Here is a 22703-nt window from a genome sequence, read left to right as displayed (position 1 = left end):
ATGGGTGGAGAAGAATGAGGTAGTGAGAGAAAGAAAACAAGAGAGATAGATGACAGTGGAAGAAAGACAGATGGTGGAGTGAGTCCAGTTTTGGTAGAAGTATTAATGGACACAGCTGCTACTACACCATCTGGGTGCAAAAAGCATCTTTCTTCATTGACTGCCATTTACAATTAGCCACAAAATATAAATATGTGTAAATATTTCATTGTATTAAATTAGATGTAGAATCAGCAACTGTATTTGTTTGTTTGTTTGCATTTGCATGTACATGTGAAATGGATTTATATATTTTGCCTGTCTGCTGCCTTTGACATTACAGTTCGAGGCTTGGAAAAGTAATGTAAATATATGAATTCTTGAGACTTTTATAATGAATGAATGTAGTGTTTTATTGTTATAGATAAAAAAATATATTGGTAAAAAATTTGAATGATTACTATAACACTCTATCTTAAAATAATGATTATGTTTAGGCTATTATAATAACATTATAATAGAATATACATACACTGCCATCTAGTGCTGAAAAAGAAAACAGCAAAGATTTGTTAAAACATGCTTAGGTCATGTATTCAATACTGGCCAAATGTTTTAGTGAGATTATTAAAACCCAAGATTCATGCAGTCCAGATCATCAAGACCAGAGAAACAGCTGCGTGTGTGTGTGTGTCTGTGCGTGTGTGTTCTCATGTACTTGTGTGTGTGCCTCATGCAGTATTTATGGCTTTTATCAAAGTGAATTAGGCATGAAGGATAGAAAAGCTGAGCTATCCCAGTGGACCGCGCATCAATGGAAAAACGGAGAAATGGAAAACACTCGCTCAACACCTGAGAGCAGAAAATTAGCCTGGAGACACTCCTCCAGATAAAAAACCCATTAAAGAAATGATAGCTACATTAGCATAATTTTTCTGGTTATTATTTATAGATTTTTCAGGTGCGAAGAGAACGTTTTTATGTATACGTTCACATATATCGCAGTATGTCTCAGAGAAAAAGAGCAAGATCGATGAAGACAGAAAAAAGGGAGAAAGATGTGCGTAAGAACAGATCTGTGAGATTCTCAGAAGGCAACATCGATCTGAAGTCTTCTTGAATTTGGAAATATAAAGCATTGTGAGTAAATCTAAATAAAAGACTTTATTTCTGTTAGCCAAGCACAGAATGTTCCATAGGTCCATAGTAGGCCACAGGTCTACTGGCCCCAAGAAGTATTTAGATGCTTAAGCCACACTTAATTATGCATGAATGTTATTGCATTAAATATAAAATGTCAACACAATCAAATTTATTTAAAAGGAATATAGTGCAAACACTCCCTGAATTAAAACAGATGTAGTGTTTTTTGTGTGTGTTTTTTTTGTTTGTTTGTTTGTTTGTTTTTATGTCTGTATCTGTCACACTGTTTTACTGTATAGGCTGAAAATTAAGAGGTAATAGTTGGACATTCTGTGGATGGCAAACATTAGTCTGTGTCTTATTGTGCTAGGGCACCTGTTTGAACACTGGGGGAACCCTAAGGGTCATAATCCACTGTTACGGCTGTGTGTTGTCCTCTGCACTCAAGCCAGTCTTTCCTAGATGCATCACTGTGACCCGAGCTCTGGAATCAGACACAGAGCAGCCATTAAAGGGTTTTAACCATCCGGACAGAATGTGAAGTTAAGTGAGTAATAAATGTTACATGGGTTGTATTCAAATTTCAAGGGTGTGTGTGTCCATGTTGTACCCAGAATTTTAAGCTAAATCTGAAAACCTCCTTTTAGGAATGTCCTCATTCGTAAAAATGGTGTAAAAATGAAGCAAGCAAAAAAGATACAAAATAATAAACAATAAAATAAAAAATAGTTGTATATATAGTGTGTGGGCATTTTGGAGATGTCCTCATTTGTAAAAAAAAAAAAAAAAAAAAAGGATTTAGGCATTGGCTAATTGCACTCAAAAAAATTTTGTGAATGCTGAGACACAGACATCTGTTTTAAAATTAAATGTGAATATGAATATCATATCAGAATATTATTTCTTTTTTTATAAGATATTTTAATTTTTTATAGTAAATTATTTTTACTGGCAATTTGTATAATGAAGAAAAACTAGGCATCACTGGTATTTTTTTACATTTTATTCTATATGAAAGGCAGGTGGTGTTTTGCTAACAAATGGGTCACTAACATTAGTTAATAATTAAATGTCACTGTTGCACAATTTTATAAGAGTGCATTCATGTTTGTTTTTTCTTATCAGGTTTAATCAACAAGTTTAAAAATCACTTGTGTCCAAACACTTTTTGGAATCTATTATTAAACAAATTAAAGATTTTTATAGAACTCTTGAACTAATTGTTTTTGTGATATTTGTAAAATATAGCTGTATGGGTAAATTAAATTGCTTTAAATATAATTTCAATCATGAATATAATCAAAAGAATTGTGTTAATAACACAGTTGTATTTTTGATATGGTAATTGTGATAATGGCAATGACAGGAGGTCTGAACTAAATCAAATCCCAGTTGGCATGGAAGTTTGTGTTTCGAGGTGGAAGGCTGTTGGTTTAAACCCAGTCAAAACTCTTTTTATCTGAATTCAGCTGTTGTTCTGGAGCAGAGTACACTGTGTGCCAAAGCAGACCCCTTTCTCTTTGTTTGTGCAAACCTGATGATTATAAATATTTAAACCTAAAAAATCTGTGTATGGAGAGCATAACTCCAGCATCACATATGGAGCAAAGCAAAGTAAATAGTACTGAAACAATTTATTCACCCTCGTGAATAACACTTTAAACTTTAAAACCAATTCTTATTTTGAAATTTTTGAACAATACTGTATATAAAGTACACACAGATTATCTTATATAAATTGTCACTTGATGTAATGTAATGTACCCATAACTATATAAATAAAAATAATCCTCAGTCTTGAATATCCATTTTTGTACACAGATACAGATTACATAAGGAACATTTTGCTGTTTCATTCCCGGCATAGTTAATGGTTGAAAATCTAATCTGATGTTGCATAATATTTATTTGTTATAGCTTATCGGTTTCAACATTGTCTGATGCCAGGTGACTGATGTATAGATTTATTTTGTGTGATTTTTACATCTACTATTTATTAAACCAAGAACATCAGATCATGATAATTAAAGGTAATTTCATTCAAAAAGCTCATTAAACTGAAATTCCTCAATTAAAGTCAATGACAAATTGTACTTATTAACTGATTAAACAGTCTCCTCCTCCTCAGAGAGAGAGAGATTGTTTGTATTCAGTCAAAAGACCAAGCGTAAACAGTTGCTAATAATGGTTTTGATCCCGCTTATATTTGCAGATACCATGGAAATGAATCCAATTACAAGTAATTCTTCATGGAAGTGTTCAAACTTGCATATTTTGTAGCACTTAAGCTTCCAGATTATTGGTATTTAGTTTCCATATGTTAGATATGTTTGGTATTGCTAATGTAATTGCTCAAAAAAAAACTTCATTTTATATAAATGTGGTGTTTTATTGCAATTTGCTAATGCTCATGGACATTGAACCACTAAAAGTTGATATAATACAAAGATTTATTTAATCTGTACAGATAAACTACAATGAAAAAGTAGATGAGTCTGTTTTAACCTTGACGTACAATAGAGGGTGCCGGGTAACAGTCAGCAGCAAAGGGTCTCTGATCTTCATCCAAAACAGATTGTGGTTGAGCATAATATTTGATTTTACCCCAAAACTTCATATGATATTTATCCACTGATGTTTGTCAGGATGTTGTGTGCTTGTGCAGTATTTTTGGTAACAGGCCATTGGAGCCAACAGTCATGCTTTCACCTCAGTGCCGTCTTCTTCTGGGGTTCATGTGGTTGTAGTTCCAGGGTGGTGATAGACTCAAGACCAGAAAGAGATGGAGTTCTGTCAATGTGTGAAACTATGTGATTTAAGAGCTTTCCTGAGAGTAAAACATGTGGTAAAGCTGGTCGTAGGAGATGCCGGCATAGGTGCTGACAGCACGAACTGTGTCTTCATACAGGTTCCTTGATGAGGGAGGAAAGACAAGATGTCAAAACAAAATGGATCGGGAGTCTTCATTTTCAGTGTATCATGAACTTGATCACCCTCAGGCTATCAAAGATGTAAATGAGTTTGTTTCTTCATTGGAACAGATGTGGAGAAATTTAGCATTACATCACTTGCTCACCAATTGATTCCTCAGCAGTGAATGGGTGCCATCAGAATGAGAGTCCAAACAGCTGATAAAAACCTCAAAACAATACACAAATAATCAAAAGTACTCCATTCCATCAATAACATCTTGTCTGGGGAAAAGCTGTTTTGGCCAGAAAAGTCCATAATCCATAATAACGCTTCTTCCAGTGAAAAAGTCCATTACCTGTTCCTCTTCAAACAGTGCTTGATCTGTCAATATTTTTCTTCTGATTCAGATGAAATTGCTTTTTCACTGAAGAAAGCGATATTATGAATGGTTGATTCATATTTTAACCCAAAGCAATGGGTTGAAGTTTAAAATGCCTGGATGTTTACTTCTTGCTAACACACATTCATTGACTGACCGGAGTCATGACAGTTACTTGTGGATTATTGTGATGTTTTTATCAGCTGTTTGTACTCTGACGGCACCCATTCACTGCAGAGGATCCATTGGTGAGCAAGTTATGTGATGCTCAATTCTTTAGATGAATAAATTAACTCTACATTCATCTTGGATGGCCTGAGGGTGAGTACATTGTCAGTAAATTTCCCGTTAAATCTCATCATTACACATGTATTGAAATTGAAAGCTACGCCTGTTCCAGTGTGTAAAAGCCCAGAAAGAAAATGTTTTTCAGTACGGGTAATGTATAAAATTAGATTTACTTGGCTTTCTCGTTCAGCTTGTAGCCCTTGATGGTCTCAACATAACCGCTGGCAGTGTCAACACTCTGGTCATAGTAGGACTTAAGTGTGTCCACCACAGTGGCAATGGTTCCTTTCTCCTCCTCAGCTTCCCTGGGCACACGGAAGCCCTCCGCTCCTGCAGGGGGCGAACCAGATTTTGAGGGAGTGAGATGAGTTTTAAAAAATCATTCTTTATTTTCATGTTTTATTGTCATTTAAGGTTACTTAATTAGCAGCAAAGCAGATATAATAATAATCCATATTGAGTATGTTTATGAATGTGTCTGTACATACCCAGAGCAAGGAAAGCAATGACAGCTGTGATAACCAGTAGCTTGTTCATAATGACAGTATTGCTGAGGGGTTTAGCAAAGCACTGGTCAGATGACAGCAGCACATGTGTGAGAATATAAAGAGGGCATTATTGTTATTATTATTATTATTATTATTATTATTTAGTGCATGCAATCACTTAGTAAGTCATTGATTGGCTATTAAAAGCATACTGTATATGCTGTTACACCAGATTATCCTTTTATAGATCCTTTTTAGTGGCATAAAAACTATTTAATATAATGTTTATTTAATCGATTATTAGTTTTCTTTGTTGAAAAAAACCACAATGTTTAAGAAATGTGCATGTATTTTACCTATTATTTTTGCAATAACATTGAAGCTTTTTACAGAACATAATAAATGCATCAATATTATGAGTACGGTCATCTCTACAGACTAACATCATGTGCATTTTAGGAATTAATCAGGTATATGTAAAAGTGCTAAACAGACAAGAATCATAGAATCTGTCATAATATTCAAACATTTTTATAATGCCTTTAATACAAGAAGGGAAAATATGGTTGTACTCACAGTTTCTCCTCTGCAGAAAGTGTGTCAGACAGGTTAGCGGGAAAAACTCCTTGGCCTATTTTATATATGGGTACAGTTTTATTGACATGATCTCAAGTGCCAAAGTGCACGCTTCTCAGATAAATGATATGTGAGTGTGTGTGTGTGTGTGATTGTTGTAAGATAAGGGACTAAAATGAGATTACGTGTTAAAAAGATATGGCTCTTCACATAAATAGACATACTGATTGATCACATTAAACAAACACACTGACTTTGATCAACAGGCTGACATTTAAGATGAAGTAAAACTCATATCTGAGCTCTTAATATGGCAAAACACTTGTTGTAGCATCTTTTATATTCTGTTCTCCATCCACCAGCAGACAGATAAATGCTCAGAAGCTCTTGTCTTGCGTAACTGAACTTCAACACGTTTCCAAATAAAGTCCTAAGTCTGTTTCACCAAATACACGTCAGCCTGTTGAGGCTACTTCAGGTTATTTTTGCAAAAGTGTGAATGTGTGTATCTAGATCTTTCTCTGTGTCTGTACAAGATGGGAGGTTTTTGAGATTGTGAAATCAATTTCTTCACTAACACTTTCTTTAAAGGCACCTATGGCACCACGAAGATGAGTTCCTTAAACAAGGTATAGTTTAAAGGGATTCATGCAAAAAAAAAAACATATTTTACTCATGCTCATGTCCTTCCAAACCTTTATAAGTTTCTTTCTTATGTTGAGCATAAAAGTAGATATTTTGATGAATGCTGGTAATCAGACAGTTCATGGTCCCTATTGACTTCCATTGTAATTCTTTCCCTACTACTGAAGTCAGTGACAAACAACTGTTAGGCTCTTCAAGAGAAAAATGCAAAATAAAACAAAAATAATTACTTTGTACTCTTTATAATGGAGGCAGAGGTTGAAGCACAGGAGAAGAATTTTTTTTATTAAGTCATTGTTTTTGTTTTCTTTGCACACAAAAATATTCTCATAGCTTCGTAAAATTAAGATTGAGCGCCACTGATGTCACATGGACTTACTACGTTTTCTGTGCCTTGACTGTGGTAGTTTCCTTGCTTTATATAGAGGATCAGAAAGCTCTCAGATTTCATCCAAAATAACTTAAGTTGTGTTCCAAATATGAACAAAGGTTTTACGGGTTTGGAACAACATGAGGGTGAGTAATTAATGTCAGAATGTACTTTATGGTGAGCTATCCTTTAATTATTAAAATGTTCAAATATGTTTTTTGTTTGTTTACTGAAATGTTTTTTGGAGAACACAAAATCTGATTTCTTTGAAACCTTCTTTTGAAACTCTTATTTTTTAGGAGTGTAGAGTTGTGTAATATCATGGGCCAGCAAGAAACAAGCCACCAGTTGGTCACTCCAGGGGACACAGTCAATTTAGAACACTGTGTTTGGTCAACCAGCTAATAACCAGTTTCCATACTAAAAACAACTGCTACAAGATTAAGTAGGATTTCCGGTTTTAACTCCCACATTATCAATGTAGGTAAAGCACTCTTGTTGCACACTTGAGGTTATTATTTCTTTTAAGATCGCTGGCAGAGCTTCAGTCATTAGATCGTTCTCCACCTTAACATTGATCGTTCTCCACCTTAGCATTGACACTCTAGACTGTTATGGTGCTCTTTACGGTTGCCTTTGGCTTGCTTACAAGGTAAAACTATCCTTAATATTCAGTAGTTGTACTTTATAATTTACATTTTATAATTGATGAACTTTACAGTTATTGAACTAATCTGAATCAACACTGAACTCACGCTGAATAAAAACACTAATAATAATTTGCCATTAAATTAATGAAGCTTGCATCCTTGACGTTATTTTCTTCTTTATTACTGTGAATCTGCTTATTAATGTCTTGACAATCTAATGACTTGACGTGCTAATGTTGCTAGATGGTTTCATGGGTGTTCTGGGTGGTTGCATATTTGCAGGTCTCTTTGACATTTTAAATGTTGTGGAATTTTCTTTATTCTTTTAACATAGGGTGAAAATCACATCCCATTGGTAATATTATATACTCTACATCTCCTAAATGCGCTGCTGGATTTGAAACATCATTTATGTGTGCATTATAAACGCAGGAAAGATTATGCTCCCAGTTTTAATGATCATAATTTGGGATGTTTGCAAAGTATGAGCAAATATAATAATAATATCTGCCTTACATTATTATAAGTAGTGTTCTTTTTATTCACATTCCCAAACAAAGCACAATTATTATTGCTCCTAAACTACTTTTATAAAACTATTATACAATTGCATTAGATATGACAGAAGCTACATTTACATGTATTATGATCCAAATAACTAAATGTGAAAACTGTATGAAACTAGTTATAATTGAAAAGCAGAGAATGAGTAGCCATTGTGGCTTTCTAGCATATTCTTTAATTTCTGTTTTGTTGAATTGCCCATTTCTTAAACCTATTTGCATTTCTGTTCAGATTATGTGAATATGTACATTAAGGAACATAACTCTGTGTTTAAGTCAGACAAGAGAGGAACTGTAGAGCTCATTGGTCATTAAACAACAGTGAAATGCACTTGCAAACAGTGACCTTTCAGGTCTGGAATAAACAGTTTAAGTGAATACCTTACATTGTTGACATAAATGTACCCATGTTTTTGCAATGCTATAATACACATTTTAGTTCATCACAATCAAAACTCGGGTTTGCATTTTCCAGATGTTTTTATTTAGAATGGGTCTTGTTGTTTCTTTATGAGGCAAACAAAATTACATAATTCATTCTCTATTAATGCTGGTCTGGGTGTTATTTATTTTTCCTGCACTGAACAGAATGGTATCAAATACACAGATACAGTATATACATGCAAAATCTGCACCAATGTGCTGGACACACAGATAGTTTCAGATTTGGATCCATTATTGAAGCAATGAAAATACATGTTTGCTGGGTTGAAGGAATCAGGGGTTGATGAGCTGCAGACTCTAACCCTCATGAGGCAGGACAGTATCCAGCACTGGCTTGATGTTGGTGATTGCTCTGTCCAGGTATTCTCCAACGTAGGGCCTCAGAAAGTGGCCATAAGCACCAAGAAGAACCATGCGAGCATGGTTGACCATAGGCTCAAGATCACTTGCCAGACCACTGGAAGAAACACACAAAACATAATAGATTTACTCACACAGAATAACTGGTCTTTACTGCATTAGAATGACATGCAGTAAGGGCCGGCATGACTAGCTTGAGGCAGCCCTTACCCGATAATTTTGACGGCACTTTCCACTCTTGGCCTTTTCCTCAGTTCTTCAAATATTTCTTTGGCTTGATCTCCTGTTGGTGAGCCCTCTAGTGTTGGTTCAATGGCAGCTTTGGTCTTCTCCCAAGCATTGATGATCCTCTTAAAGAAAACTGCCTTCAACCCTTCATATTTATCAACTAACTCCTTGTCAGGCTGGAGCCATTGCTGTGCCCAGACACACTCTGACACTACAAGAGGAAGAAAAGACATTGAGAATGATATGAACGAGTCATCTTAAACCACATGTTTACCCACATTTATTGAAGAGTTCTTGGTTACTGTGTGTATGTAGTCTGGCTTTATCATGGAGACATAGTTTGGACCAGATAGTTTGGACCAGATAAAGGTCTGCATGACTATGTGTGTTTCTTGTAAATCACTGTTGCCCTTAACATCAATACATGCTGAGATGCCACTTACATGTCAGTCATTGCTTTATAGAATTCAATCAGGATAAATGGAAGAGTCTTTTTTTGACAAAAGTGTCCCAGTTCATCCTATAAAACTAAATGTAGATAGCCTGGTGGCTTCTGTTATTTTATTGCTCATTTAATCACTTAAAAACAACAAAATCTGCCTCAAATGTCCAGTAAGTTCATAACCTGAGTAAAAAGAGATGAACAGGCCTCGGGCCTGCTGTTCTAATATGCTAATATGTCTTATTCATTTTGCAGTTGTGCACCAGTTAACAAAGAGAGACAACATTTCAAGAACTAGTTTTTACCTTGGAGTGCAAGAATGAGAGCAAATGCCAGCTTCATCTAGGAGAGGACACAGAAATTTAGACATGATATGTTTGCCAAACATGTCAGTGAATGTAAACATCACAGATTCTCAATATTTAAAGTCATTTTAAATATGCACAAACCAAGGATTTGACTGCAAAACAGTCATGAAACATATTTAGTGCATTTTTAATATGGTGTTTTGCATTTGGAAAAAGAGAGAGAGAGAGAAAGAAAAAGAGAGAGAGAATGCATTTAAATTCTCTTTAAAATAGCAATGCATTTTAAGTAGTTTTATCATTAAATGTTATTGCATGCATGTATAAGAGCAACTTGGTGAAGACTCACTTTACCTTGTGCTAGTGAGATTCCTGTAGAGAGAATTAAAGGACTGGAGTCAACATCAGTTGCTGTGCCTGCAGTTATATTGTCTACCGTCCACCCCTATATCTGCCTGACCGCTTGACCAAACAAACGTCATCACACATACACATACACTCAATAACTCGAAATCAATCACACAGCCTGGCTGCATGCACACACACACACACCCACGCAGGTGGACCTACTGTTCCTACAGGGCAAACATGTACACCATGGTTTGCCCACTCAAAGTCCATTCTTCCTAAGGCATGAGAGGATACTTATGAAACCACTAATCAAGAATATTCATGTGCTCTCTGTGTTCGTGGTGCAACATTAAAGATGCATTTAGGATAAAATGCTAAACAGGAACTTTTATACAAAGAATCCCATGGGGCATTCAAAACACGACCCCCAAATATAACATTCCCCATTCCACAATATAAAAGCATTTACATTTTTGGGATATAGTATAGTATGTGTTTATGTATATGCATAAGGACCAATTCTGGCTGTAAAGAAAAAGTGTGATATTATGTTAAACTCTATAATTGGCTTTTATATTGTTAATGGTCCAATTTTCTGCTGATTAATAGTTAGTAAGGTAGTTGTTTAGGTACTGGGTAGGATGGGATGTATGGTCATGCAGATTTTGTGCTTTTTAAACTCTAATAACCCATAAAACCTAATATGTTAATAAAAGGCATGCTAAGAAGCAACTATTTAATATTGAGAATTAGTCCCTATACTAAAGTGTCACCAATTATTCATATATAATATGGAAAGTATTTACCTTTTTTATTAACAATATCTTTTTTCTACCCACTAATATAATTATATTAGATTAGATCTAATTTATTTGCAAATTTCACTGTGCATATTGTTCAGAAGCAATATGTAGTCGCTTACAGATAATTCCAGTTAATATCTGTGTCTCTTCTATACACAGAAATTTTACAATCAAATAAAAATCAAAATAATTTTTTTTAACCTATCCAGCACTAAATAAACTAGTTGTGCTCAGTCGGCCGTTTTAGTTTGGAGTGCCAGAATCAATGTACATAAGGTAATGAGAGTTAAGCAAAGGCTGTCCAAAGGTTGTGAAAAACTTTCCACATGCCAAATTGACAGAAGCAGACCCTAGTGAACTTTCCACTTTGGAACGTAACGTGTCTAATCTACAACCTATGGACCTTTTTTCTTCCTTTTTTACATAATATTAATTAAATTAAATTATTTATTATTTCTGTTTATTTTCCAGCTTTTCTTGTTTTGTCTTCTTCCTTAACATTTATTTTTGTTTACTTCATACACTTATGCGTTTCTTAAGCAAAGATTCCACAAACAAATTTTGTTACTTTACTCACGTTTATTAATTTGGTGTTAAAAGGAAACATACAGAAAAATAATTGCATTATTAATTTATCATTTTATATGCATCTGGGTATGGTGTATTTACACTTTATTTTTAGTTGTGCATTAATACAATGGTATGACTAAATTGGAGATATGATTTGGTTTGTTTATTCCACAATATCTGTACCCTGAAAATTGGGATTGGTCCCTGACAAAGCACATTGCTTATTGATCTTGGGTTGATCTAAAGGTGGGCATTCTGCTTTTCACTCTCTCCCACAGGGAACTTGCATGGTCTTTTGCCCGTTCCATGTAAGGGTCAATTTTAGTTTTGAGATGTTCCTCGTAGTACATGCCAGCAAACCCAGCCACTGTGCTGCCAACATTTAGAACTTTAGTCTTTGTGTCCCTGTAACAAACACACAAACAAACACAGAAGTAGAACAAAATATACAACTAAATGTTCACACTTGAAAATGCATGTAAGGGTGCATTTTATGTAAAAATGTAGCATCTTTTTAACTGTACCTGTACGCTTGCTTTGCTCTTTCAAGAAGCCCAGCATTGTCTGGAGCTGGAGTGGGCAACGAGTTGCATGATGCCAAACACACTAAGGGACCATAGTTTTAAAGATTTAGAAAATTGTTGCATAACAATATTTCTGTTGATATTTTTAGATGAATAAATATAAATCAATAAATAAAATATACATGCATATATAAAGCCAGACCTTGCAATGTCACAACCAGAGCAAAAGCAATTAATCTGGACATCTGGAAGAATAATCAACTGAATTAGCTATTTGGTGATGATCAATCTGGAATTGCTTAATTGTACATTATTACAGCAAACCTTAAACAGATATAGTAAATATTTACCTTTAGAGTTAATGCAGAAGTGAATGTAGTTTTTTTTCTTCAAAAGACCTATCAGCTGGATTTCAGAGACTTTTGTAAAACTGTGATGAGCTTGTCTATGGTTCAGAGTTTTCTGTGAAGAATGAAATCTTGCTGCAATAAGGCTGTATTTGAATCGATTTACATTCTGAGAAACAGGTCACTCATCATTTCTGAGCAGGCACTGCCTGCTGTTTACTTGGATGAAGAGCAAAAACAAGCAATTTTGGAGTTTGGGAAACATTTTTACTACATATAACAAACATTGGGAGAAAAAAAAACTCACAATTATACATTTTAGCAGTAGTTTTGTTTGTGTGGTGTCCACTTGATAAAGGTGGGGTTGGTGTCTGACTTTATTTCTTTATTAATAACGACTATACATCTACACTGACTTTATTTCTTTATTAATAACGACTATACATCTACACTTAAAAGACAACTCTCTCTCTCTCTCTCTCACTCACTCTCTCTCTCTCACTCTCTCTCTCTCACTCTCTCTCTCTCTCTCTCTCTCTCTCTCTCTCTCTATTACTTTATTTTATAAGAATGATTCCTTCTACCAGTTGCATTTTTTCTGAATGTTAAGCACAAATCGAGAATGTTTTAACCTTGATCCCATGAGGCACTGAACAGAAAAACAAATTTACATTTGTTGCATTTAGGCCAGAAAATTCAATAGTGGGATGTAATTCAAGGAAAGGGGGTCCACTCGACTGCTGAACTGGATAGATTGATATTTATCATGTGAATGTACTGATCATTAACTGAGGACAAACAGTGACTTTAACTCATGTGGTCTGATGTTAAAAGCCCTTTGACCTATGACATGCATTTGACTTTACATACTGGTCTATATATCGTATATTGATTGATCCTTTATTAATTGGTACGTTGATGATGCATCTTCATAGTTTTTGCCTGAATATTGCTGTTTATTTGCTTTTACTTGTAGAAATAAACTACCAAAACTGACTTGATTTCATGAAATGATTTCATGTAGCATATTGTGGTTTTGGAGGTTGATACAAATAATAAATATGAATTAAAATCATTTATATTCAAAATAGTTCAATAGTCAGTTGTTGGATTGTTAATGTGAACAAATTTTAAAATAACCAGTCTTGCAAATGATGCAAAAAACAAATTGCTTTTGTGTTTCACCATTTATTCTTTTGAAAAAGTTCAGAATGTATACTTAGATTTTGCATTTTTCCCCATGATATTTAACATCATCCCACAAAATTGTAAACTATTTAAAAGATCACACAAATGACGAGGAGATCATAACAGTTTTTGTATATATACTGAACTGTAACAAATGCACAAGTTGGCGCAACAGGGTGGGGATGGTATCACATATCACACAGCAATTGCATGATTGCAGGGAAGATGGAAGGTCATTGGTTTTCAATTTAACTAAAGGTTCCAGACAGCGTCTGCTTCACTTTCTCATACTGCTCAGTAAACCAGTTCCTGCCAAGACAAAAACAACAATTCATATTAGAAAAAGCTAACTGACAGTTAGAAATTAAAACTGCTTCTATGCCACTGCAAAAATAACATCAACGTGCTGTAAAGACATTTAATACATCTAAAAATAAATATAACATGTTAAGGTAATACATTTTTATGAAACTGAAAAAAGTTAATTATGATCATCTCACTTGGTTTTTTCACCAAATTCGCTATTTCCAAGTTTTTTGAGGTTGGTCTTGGTCTTCTCTGTCAGGTCATCTGCAATCTCCTTCACCTGGGTCTGGAATTTGGTGAAGTGCTGCTCCAGTGTAGGCTCGTCCTGGGCCTCTGTTTAAATGTAATTTAGTTGGCATTGTAAATTCATAAATCTCATTTGTACTTATATTATATAAAAAACACTAAGACTATTCTTGAGAATTGTATGCCGTGGAAGAATCAGAGGGAAGATTTTACCTGTGTGTACAGCAAGTACAAGCATCAGCACGGCTGCAGCCAGGTACAGTTTCATCTTTGCAGTCTTTCCTGTAACATACAGAGAATAAAACGCGATCAGAGAGACAATTGCCATTTTTAGGGTACAATTAGTCTATTTGATGACGTTACAAATAAATGTAAGCCTATAGCTACGTCACATCCAGAGTGTCTAGACAGGAACTTCGAAATGTGTTTAACGAAATATATTGTATTTGTATCATAAAAACCGTCTGCTTTAACAAGAAGTTTAATTCCATATGCTAATTATGTGTTTAAGACACAAAGACGTTCGTTTAAAAAATAAAAATAAACAAGATAAATACATAATTGAATTACATCATGTTTTCGATTATTTCTAAGCAGTTACTGTTCAATGTTAAATGCTTAATGCTCTATTTAATTAACTATAATTAGCTGACGAGTTCACCGACGATGGCAAACAACGACGCCTAGATGTCGCCAGTAGCCTACACTGCGTGTTTACTCAGCCTATTGAACTTAAGACAAGAACGTTATTCTATTGTGTTTTTGTGTTCGCAAGTTTGCTTCGAACTTCGTTTAAAGATTTGGAAAGTTATCACAAAATGAATAAATGTAAGCTGGCATACCTTTCTTGCAGTCCTCAAGATAATTGGGTTGAGATTGTAATTCTCCACAGATGGCTTGGCCCTTTATAGAGGCTCAGAGCTGACGTAGTGTGATAACACCACCTCTGACCTATCAAGACCTCCTGCGATCACTCTCTGTTGATCTTTCTGTGTTTTGCTATGTCAAAAAATGTCTATAGTGAACATCTTTTAAAGGTGAGTGATCTCTGTTTGCCATAACACCTGTATTCCCAGAGACCCTGTTTCATTATTTCTTAAAAATATACATTAATGCGTTCAGTGACATTTGAAACAACAATAACACTCACGAATGAAACAAGTATCTGTGGACTTAATGAATTAAATCAAGTTCAAAACTCAGTATCTACTTCCTATTTTTGCATAAAAAATGTTTAAATTGTGCTATAACCATAAACTAAATTGGAAAGTATTGTGTTTAAGTCAATCCAGATCAGAAAGAAAGGATCTAAAATATTAGTTCCCATTATAGTTGAGAGTAGTTTCTTTGATAGCAATTTCATTAGTATCTATTCAAAGTAGTCAATAATGATCACATTTGCTATTCTATGTAAACATTGTTCAAACTGGAAATAGTGATTGGAGGAACCTCTAATCTGTAAAAGAGACAACACACCATTCTGATTCTAGGATCTGATGCCAGATTAAAAAAAGAGAGGAAGTAAAATGTAGACATTTCAGTGATTTGTGCAATCCGAGTTCATGTGAAGCTGTCTAAGCATCCGCTCACCATCCACTTTACTGTCCATTCCTTACCATGAAACTAAAGAGGATCTTTTTTCTTAATGAAGATTGTATGTGATCACTGTCCATACTGTCTTGTGTCTTCCTGGATACAGTGCTGGATGTCTGAACATATGTGCAAATATTAACCATTGTTGTTTATCCTCAATTTAAAACAATGCATATATTTCACCACACAATGAGTCAATCTGGAGGCGGGTAACTTTGGCATTTTTTGACGTAATGGTACACTGATTTAGTTCGCTCTTTAACCTTTTAGCCACATCATAACATGAGAGACTGGATTTGAGCTAGAGTAAATTAAAGTTGTTTATTTCAGGTCAGTTTCACAACTTTGCCCCATTACTGCCGCTGTCTGCAAGCATAACAAGGATGTTTGGTAACTGCTGATCGCCTGCACTGAAACCACCTTTGGATTCTTGGTCAGCAAGATGATTAGATCTCTTAACCTTTTATTGACCCAGTGTCATGCACTAGCCTTCTTAATAGCATTATAAATGAATATAATTGTCTGTATTTATGAGTGTTTGTTATATATATTTTCTGCTTAAACAAACAGACACATCACCTCTATGCTGTAATTTTATTGTTAATGCACTTCACATTTGTGTTTTTCATGTCTGGTATAGTAGTTAATTTAATTTTTGATTTTTTAAAAATATTATTTATCATTTTATTTTTATTTATGATTTTTTTAAGTGACTTTAAAAAGTAAAATATATACAAAAAAATTAAATATATTAATTTAAATATAAAAACTTTTTAGTTGTATTAATATTTTACATTATTACAGTTTTACTGTATGTTTCATTTAAATTACTTCTTTAAAACACATTTATATACTGACCACAAACTTTTGACCTTTAGTGAATTACTAAATTCACTATATTTATACAGTACAGACCAAAAGTTTGGAAACATTACTATTTTTAATGTTTTTGAAAGAAGTTTCTTCTGCTCATCAAGCCTGCATTTATTTGATCAAAAATACAGAAAAAACAGTAATATTGTGAAATATTATTACAACTTAAAATAATGGTTTTCTATTTGAATATACTTTTAAAAAATAATTTATTCCTGTGATGTAAAGCTGAATTTTCAGCATCATTACTCCAGCCTTCAGTGTCACATGTAACATCCAGTCTATCACATGATCATTTAGAAATCATTCTAATATTCTGATTTATTATGAGTGTTGGAAACAGTTCTGCTGTCTAATATATTTGATGAATAAAAGGTTAAAAAGAACTGCATTTATTCAAAATAAAAATTCTAATAATATATATTCTAATAATATATTTTCTTTACTATCACTTTTTATCAATTTAACACATCCTTGCTGAATAAAAGTATTGATTTTATTTTTAAAAAAAAAAGAAAGAAAAAAAATTACTGACCCCAAATTACTGACCAGTAGTGTGAATTGTTATTACAAAATATTTATATTTTAAAAACATAGCTTCTTTTTTTTCTCTTTTTTTTTTACTTTTTATTCATCAAAGTATCCTAAAAAAGTATGACATGTTCTGAAAAAATATTAAGCAGCAGAACTGTTTCCAACTTTGATAATGAATCATCATATTAGAATGATTTCTAAAGGATCATGTGATAATGATCCGAAAAATTCAGCTTTGCATCACAGAAATAAATGATAATATAAAGTATAATAAATTTAAAAACAATTATTTTAAATTGTAATAATATATCACAATATTAAATTTTTTTCTGTATTTTTGATCAAATAAATGCAGGCTTGATGAGCAGAAGAAACTTCTTTCAAAAACATTACAAATAGTAATGTTTCCAAATTTTGGTCTGTACTGTATATATATATATATATATATATATATATATATATATATATATATATACACTAACTATGTATGTATGTATGTATGTATGTAGTATGTATGTATATAGTGCAAGTAACTATAAAGTTCATTATGTTCTTCTGCCAGTTCACCGGCAACTTATTTGCATGTATTTTGGGAGAAATTGATGTATTCATGTGCTGTAAATCTGGCTGACAGGACTGACAAACATCTCAAATTACAGATCACGATCAAGATTATTTAGAAAGGTTTTTAAACTACAAAACACACATATTTGTGTATCAGAATATCACATTGTTCATGGCATGGTAAGCAAGTTTATGAATATTTTGAATAAAAAAGGAAAAAGGAAATAAAAGTGATCCATATTTTCATACATTGTTATGGTGACAGAGTTGTGTCATTTGACAGGAATGATATGTCGCCATGGAAACACTAAGAAGAATCGTTCTAAATTAACGGTTGCCTAACAAAAAACTCACTCTGGGGGGACCACTAGAATATTTTACTCACCACTGAAAAGGTTAAAGGAGTCGTTTTAGGAGGCCGTGGACGAGTCTTAACTTTTAAAAAAAATAATATCTCTTTGGATTTGAGACTTTAGTCTTTGCAACTTTACAGATCTTCTTTATGCACCAAGAGCTTGTAACAAACCAAACAGAAAGGAAAAAATTAAATCACATCATATGACCCCTTTAAATCTGTCACACAGAATTGACTGTGTGACACACACACACATACTCAGCCGATCATTCTGGGCTATGGCCAATGACCTGTTTATTTTGTAATTTTCTAGGTCAAGAAGAACTCTCTGCCCCTTTTTTTTTTACTTTTTTGCTACATAACATGCTTTGTGCTGACAGTGAAAAGCTGACAACATGCAAAAGTGTTGAAAGCGTCTAGACTCAAAAGAGGGGAAGTGAAGCTCGGTGCAAATGAGGACTTCGTGTTTATGTGGGATCACGCTGAGAGTCAGTGTTCTGCAGTTACCTCTGCTCACATCTGATCACTCACAGTCTGTGGCAGTGGGGGCTTGTGTCTTTTGTCACTTAACAGCGGTCTTTGTAGCAACTTTCTTGACAAAGTCTTACTAACCACTTACAGATTTCCTTCTCATGCATGCATAATTTGCCACCTCTATTTCTTTCAATTTCATATACTTAGCCAATGGCCCATAGCTTTTCATGTAATGTGAGAAGAGAAGGCTTCATCAGCGTGTCTAGTCAGTGCATGCTGTGCCATCTCAGGTTCATTGTTTGACCTTTTAAACAAAAGGTGTGTGTAAGAGCGAGTCATTTTTAGTTTATGGACTTCTGAATTTGTAAAAAATCTGGGTTTGCTTGCCAATGACAGGAAATGTTAGCTCCTCAAAACAAAAACTAACATTTAATAACATTTAAAAACTTGAAAATAAATAAATACAAGGTTAAAATGGGTTAGTAGGTGTGTATGAAATATGGTAAAGATATTTTCATCTCAATAGGAACGGAAAGGCCTGGGCTTTTTTTGTAGATGTTGGGTTATTTTCTACCAGACACCTGCATGATTGAAAGCTGGAGCTTCGGATCAGAGGACCATGAACGTTGTGGTATTTCAAGCTAACCAGGATATTTATCAGACTTTAGTGAAGAAAGGGACTCTTTCTTCTTGGAACAGGGGGAGTTACCAGAATTACGACAGATGTTTTCAGAAGTGACAGTCAATAACACCTGGTTATGTAATCTTTCTTTCTTTCTTTCTAACACATAACACATTATATACAAATAAAGCTGAGAATTTTAGTTAATATTATTTTGTTTTTAAATCTATTATTATTTTTATATATTTATATATTTTTATATTATTTTTAATTAGTTATACTGAGATTGGAGGACAAAGAACATTAAGAACTTGCAATTAGGAATATAACAAAAGTAGGTTACAAAGACTGTAAACTATAATTCTTTCCTAAATTATGAAAAAAATATATTCAAAAATGAGAGAGGGAGGCATTTACTGATATAATGTACTTCTGACTGCTAGACAGATCAAACTCTGGCTGCTGTGATTGCCCAAAATTTGCCATAAGCAATATTGTGCAGCAACATTTTAGGTTATTTTAATGAAAAGTCATCAAATTGTCACACAGAGAATTCCGGGAATGACATGTTCCACTATTCACTGTAAATTGTAAGACGACTTGTTTTTTTAAGACCCCCCCCCCCCCCTGCTACAAGATAGCAAAGAGTAAAAAGGAAAAACAAAGACATGACCAGAGGCACAGCATGTTCCTTATGCAGCAGTCCCGCAGGCAAGCAAATGGAATTTGGAAACAGATCTCAACATGTCTTCCTTAAGATTCAAAGCAAAAAGAGAGAGAGAGAGAGAGAGAGAGAGGAGGAGGGGGGGGGGGGGGGTTAGAGAACAGGTTCTTTGATCCGGAGACTATCAAAGCTGAGAAACATGGATCTGATCTTGAACAGTTCTGTGCAAAACAAGAGCTTGAAGGAGAGAATTTATACGAAAAGGGTGAGATTAATCACAAGGATAACAGAAAAAAGTTTTTTCTTTTCTTTTCTTGGTCACATTTTATGGGGGCTTTATCCATATATATTGGTGGATATTTTCTCAGATACTCAAGATATTTTCTTGTAAATGAAAAAGTAATGTGTTACTTTACTAGTTACTTTACTTACATTACTTGTATACGGGGGGAGTATTCAGACATAAAGATTTTATACTATACAAATGATCCCCTGCCTGACCTTAAACTTACACCTAAATACAACTCCCGCAGAAAGCTTTTTGTATTTTTACATTTTCAAAAAAACATATGACTCATTGGATGTTTTCTTAATGGAGAGCAACAATCAAGGTCCAACATTTCACATTTTACTATCCTTGTGGAGACTTCTGGGTTTTTCCCAGACCACACACACACACGCACCTATTTCCAAAATAAATTCAAATAAATTTGAGGGTCACAAAGTGTGATTTTATTTGCACCAGATTGATTAAAACTCTGCCAGAGAAGATACTTATTATTATTATTATTCAAGATAAGAAGACCTTCCTTTGAACTCCAGAACTGAGAAATTGTTTAAATCTCAGGTTCCTGGAGGACAAAAGGTGTGACCATGAAATGGGTCTTGTCCACACAAGTCTTATTGAAAATTCTGGAGAAGACAGAGAGGTGCGTGAGAGTGAGCTGAAGTTAGAAATAGGGGGAATAAGGGGATGTATAGAAGTGAAAGTTTACTGCGGAATTGGATCAGTCTTGTCTAAACATACAGAATCTGGTAAATATGAGACTTTTTGCAAGGGCACATGTATGCATGTGTTGTTCCTGACTTTTAATACAGGCTTACATTAATAGTTGTGTTGTATAAAGTCAGTGCATGTTTCAGCCTGCCTGATCCCTTAGCCAGTTATTAAGAGAAAAAATCAGATTATAGCCAGAAATACACTGCTAAATGGGTACAATACTCATGCTACTGTATCAATGTATTGTCTGTCTGTATTAAAAAACAGTAAGAAAATATACAAAAATGTATATCTGGTCTCTACATAATGTTTTGTTTGACTGTGTATATAGTTTAGAAAATTATATTTTTTATTGACACATCCCAAAACCCCCCACCCCACACACAGACCAAAACCAAGAAAACAATCTTCCCCATACATATGTTGGAGATGCATGTATTTGTGTGGGAACATTCAAATGATTGTGATGAGAACAGAAATGCTTTCATAAGTACCATTCAATACTCTTGACAAGAATCAAGAGACAAAAAAGTAGTGAAGTAGGACGAACATTTATTGAAAACAAATATTCAAATATAACAGTGCACAAACATGTAAAGTAAACAAGGATTTAAATTTGGATTTGTGGCTAACAAAGCTCATCTTTGCATATATTCTGATTTAGTTCAGCTAGGCACACAGAAGGCACTTTTTATTGTTTATTTTGAACAGTGCCATGTTGGCCCCACTAACTAGAAAAAACTCTTAGATAAGTTGGTTGATCTTATAATTTCTCTACACTATGCAAACAAAAGTTGAAAGTATATCCTTAGACACTGGATTAATACTAAGAAATTAAACATGGTGAGTACATGGTATTCTTTCGTTCAATAATGGACAGTGCTAAGAGACCAGTTCTTAACCACTTATCAACCTCTCACAGAATGAAAAAGCACATTTTAGTAACACAAAACCTCCCTTCTTGTTTCTGTTTGGTGTTAACACTAGATAAGTGTTGAGCTCTTAAACTTGGGTGGGAAGAGCCACTGAGGCCTCCTTGATCTTGTCCATGACGATCTGCAGCTGCTCGCGGATCTTCTCTGTGTAAGGGGTGAGGAGGCTGGTCAGCTCATCCATGCGGCCCTCTAGAGATGTGCGAAGGTCCTCAGCGGTCTTCTCCAGCTTCTCCTTCAGAGCTTCAGCCTGGACGTCCATCTGCTCGCTGACCTCCTTTGCCTGGGATTTCATCAGCTCACTAAGGACACCCAATTTCTGGCTGGCACCATCCTGGGCCTGGCTGACGTAGGGCTCGAAACGGTCCTTCACGGCTTCAGCGTTTTGGGAGGCACGAGACTGCAGCTCACCCAGGTAGGTTGCCACGGTGCTGAAGAAATGAAAGAGAAACTTATTAATATATTTTACATTGTTTTTTAGTTAGCTTGTTTTTAAGCAACCTGAGAGACCATCCAGACTTACTTGCGGATCTCCTCTGTGTCCTTGTTCAGGCGTTTCTTCAGTTTGCGGGTGTAGGTGTTCACACGGTTCTTCACGTCATCGGCGTTCTGCTCCATCATGGTCTTCAGCTCATGCAGGTACTGAGTGGTGCGTTCTTTAGCGTCGCTCATGTCAGTTTGCAATTTGCCAGCCAAGAGCTGGAGATCTTTGTTGAGCTGACCAGCAGCGTCTGAGGCGTATGGAGTCATCTGGGTTTGAATATTTTCACTGTATGAGTTTAGCTCCGCCATGGTGTCACTGATCAGGGTGCTGCAAAAACAAATCTGGTGAGGAACGGTGTTTCAGACGTATGTATGCTATTTGTTAATGTGAGAAGATGAGTGTGATAGTGCTGTAGATAGATATTAAGAGGAACCTACTCAAGCTCTCTGCTGAGCTGGGAGCCTTGATGTTCTGGACCACACCGTCAGCTTGTGTGTTGA

At 34.7% G+C, this 22703-nt stretch overlaps 5 protein-coding genes across 5 annotated transcripts in view; all 5 read right to left on the bottom strand.

Annotated features, from left to right (window-relative positions):
• Positions 1-3490: 3490 nt before the first annotated feature.
• Positions 3491-5325, bottom strand: apoc2 (apolipoprotein C-II). The gene is made up of 3 exons (XM_059567783.1): positions 5191-5325; positions 4876-5032; positions 3491-4034 (listed from the first exon to the last, which is right to left on the bottom strand). The coding sequence occupies exons 1-3, from the start codon at positions 5237-5239 to the stop codon at positions 3938-3940; spliced, it is 303 nt and encodes a 100-aa protein (XP_059423766.1). The 5' UTR covers positions 5240-5325; the 3' UTR covers positions 3491-3937.
• A 3130-nt stretch (positions 5326-8455) lies between these two features.
• apoa2 (apolipoprotein A-II) lies at positions 8456-10247 on the bottom strand. Its single transcript, XM_059567782.1, has 4 exons — positions 10128-10247; positions 9774-9810; positions 9009-9237; positions 8456-8895 (listed from the first exon to the last, which is right to left on the bottom strand). Exons 2-4 carry the CDS (start codon positions 9808-9810, stop codon positions 8736-8738), a joined length of 426 nt encoding a protein of 141 aa, XP_059423765.1. The 5' UTR covers positions 10128-10247; the 3' UTR covers positions 8456-8735.
• Positions 10248-11126: 879 nt separating this feature from the next.
• apoc4 (apolipoprotein C-IV) lies at positions 11127-12526 on the bottom strand. Its single transcript, XM_059567045.1, has 4 exons — positions 12372-12526; positions 12224-12266; positions 12022-12103; positions 11127-11902 (listed from the first exon to the last, which is right to left on the bottom strand). The coding sequence occupies exons 2-4, from the start codon at positions 12264-12266 to the stop codon at positions 11719-11721; spliced, it is 309 nt and encodes a 102-aa protein (XP_059423028.1). The 5' UTR covers positions 12372-12526; the 3' UTR covers positions 11127-11718.
• Positions 12527-13540: 1014 nt separating this feature from the next.
• apoc1 (apolipoprotein C-I) lies at positions 13541-15040 on the bottom strand. Its single transcript, XM_059567781.1, has 4 exons — positions 14951-15040; positions 14322-14390; positions 14057-14195; positions 13541-13865 (listed from the first exon to the last, which is right to left on the bottom strand). Exons 2-4 carry the CDS (start codon positions 14374-14376, stop codon positions 13805-13807), a joined length of 255 nt encoding a protein of 84 aa, XP_059423764.1. The 5' UTR covers positions 14377-14390; positions 14951-15040; the 3' UTR covers positions 13541-13804.
• Positions 15041-21322: 6282 nt separating this feature from the next.
• Positions 21323-22703, bottom strand: part of apoeb (apolipoprotein Eb) — a 7726-nt gene continuing 6345 nt past the window's right edge. Inside the window, 4 exon segments of the mRNA XM_059567780.1 lie at positions 21323-22150; positions 22243-22530; positions 22641-22668; positions 22671-22703. Of these exon segments, the coding sequence (XP_059423763.1) occupies positions 21790-22150; positions 22243-22530; positions 22641-22668; positions 22671-22703 (710 nt within the window). The 3' untranslated portion in view covers positions 21323-21789.

The sequence above is a fragment of the Carassius carassius genome, chromosome 15 (assembly GCF_963082965.1).
Source record: "Carassius carassius chromosome 15, fCarCar2.1, whole genome shotgun sequence".
In the NCBI taxonomy this organism is placed as follows: Eukaryota; Metazoa; Chordata; class Actinopteri; order Cypriniformes; family Cyprinidae; genus Carassius; species Carassius carassius.
Note: the sequence above shows the minus strand (reverse complement) of the source record. Positions and strands in the feature narration are given on the sequence as shown.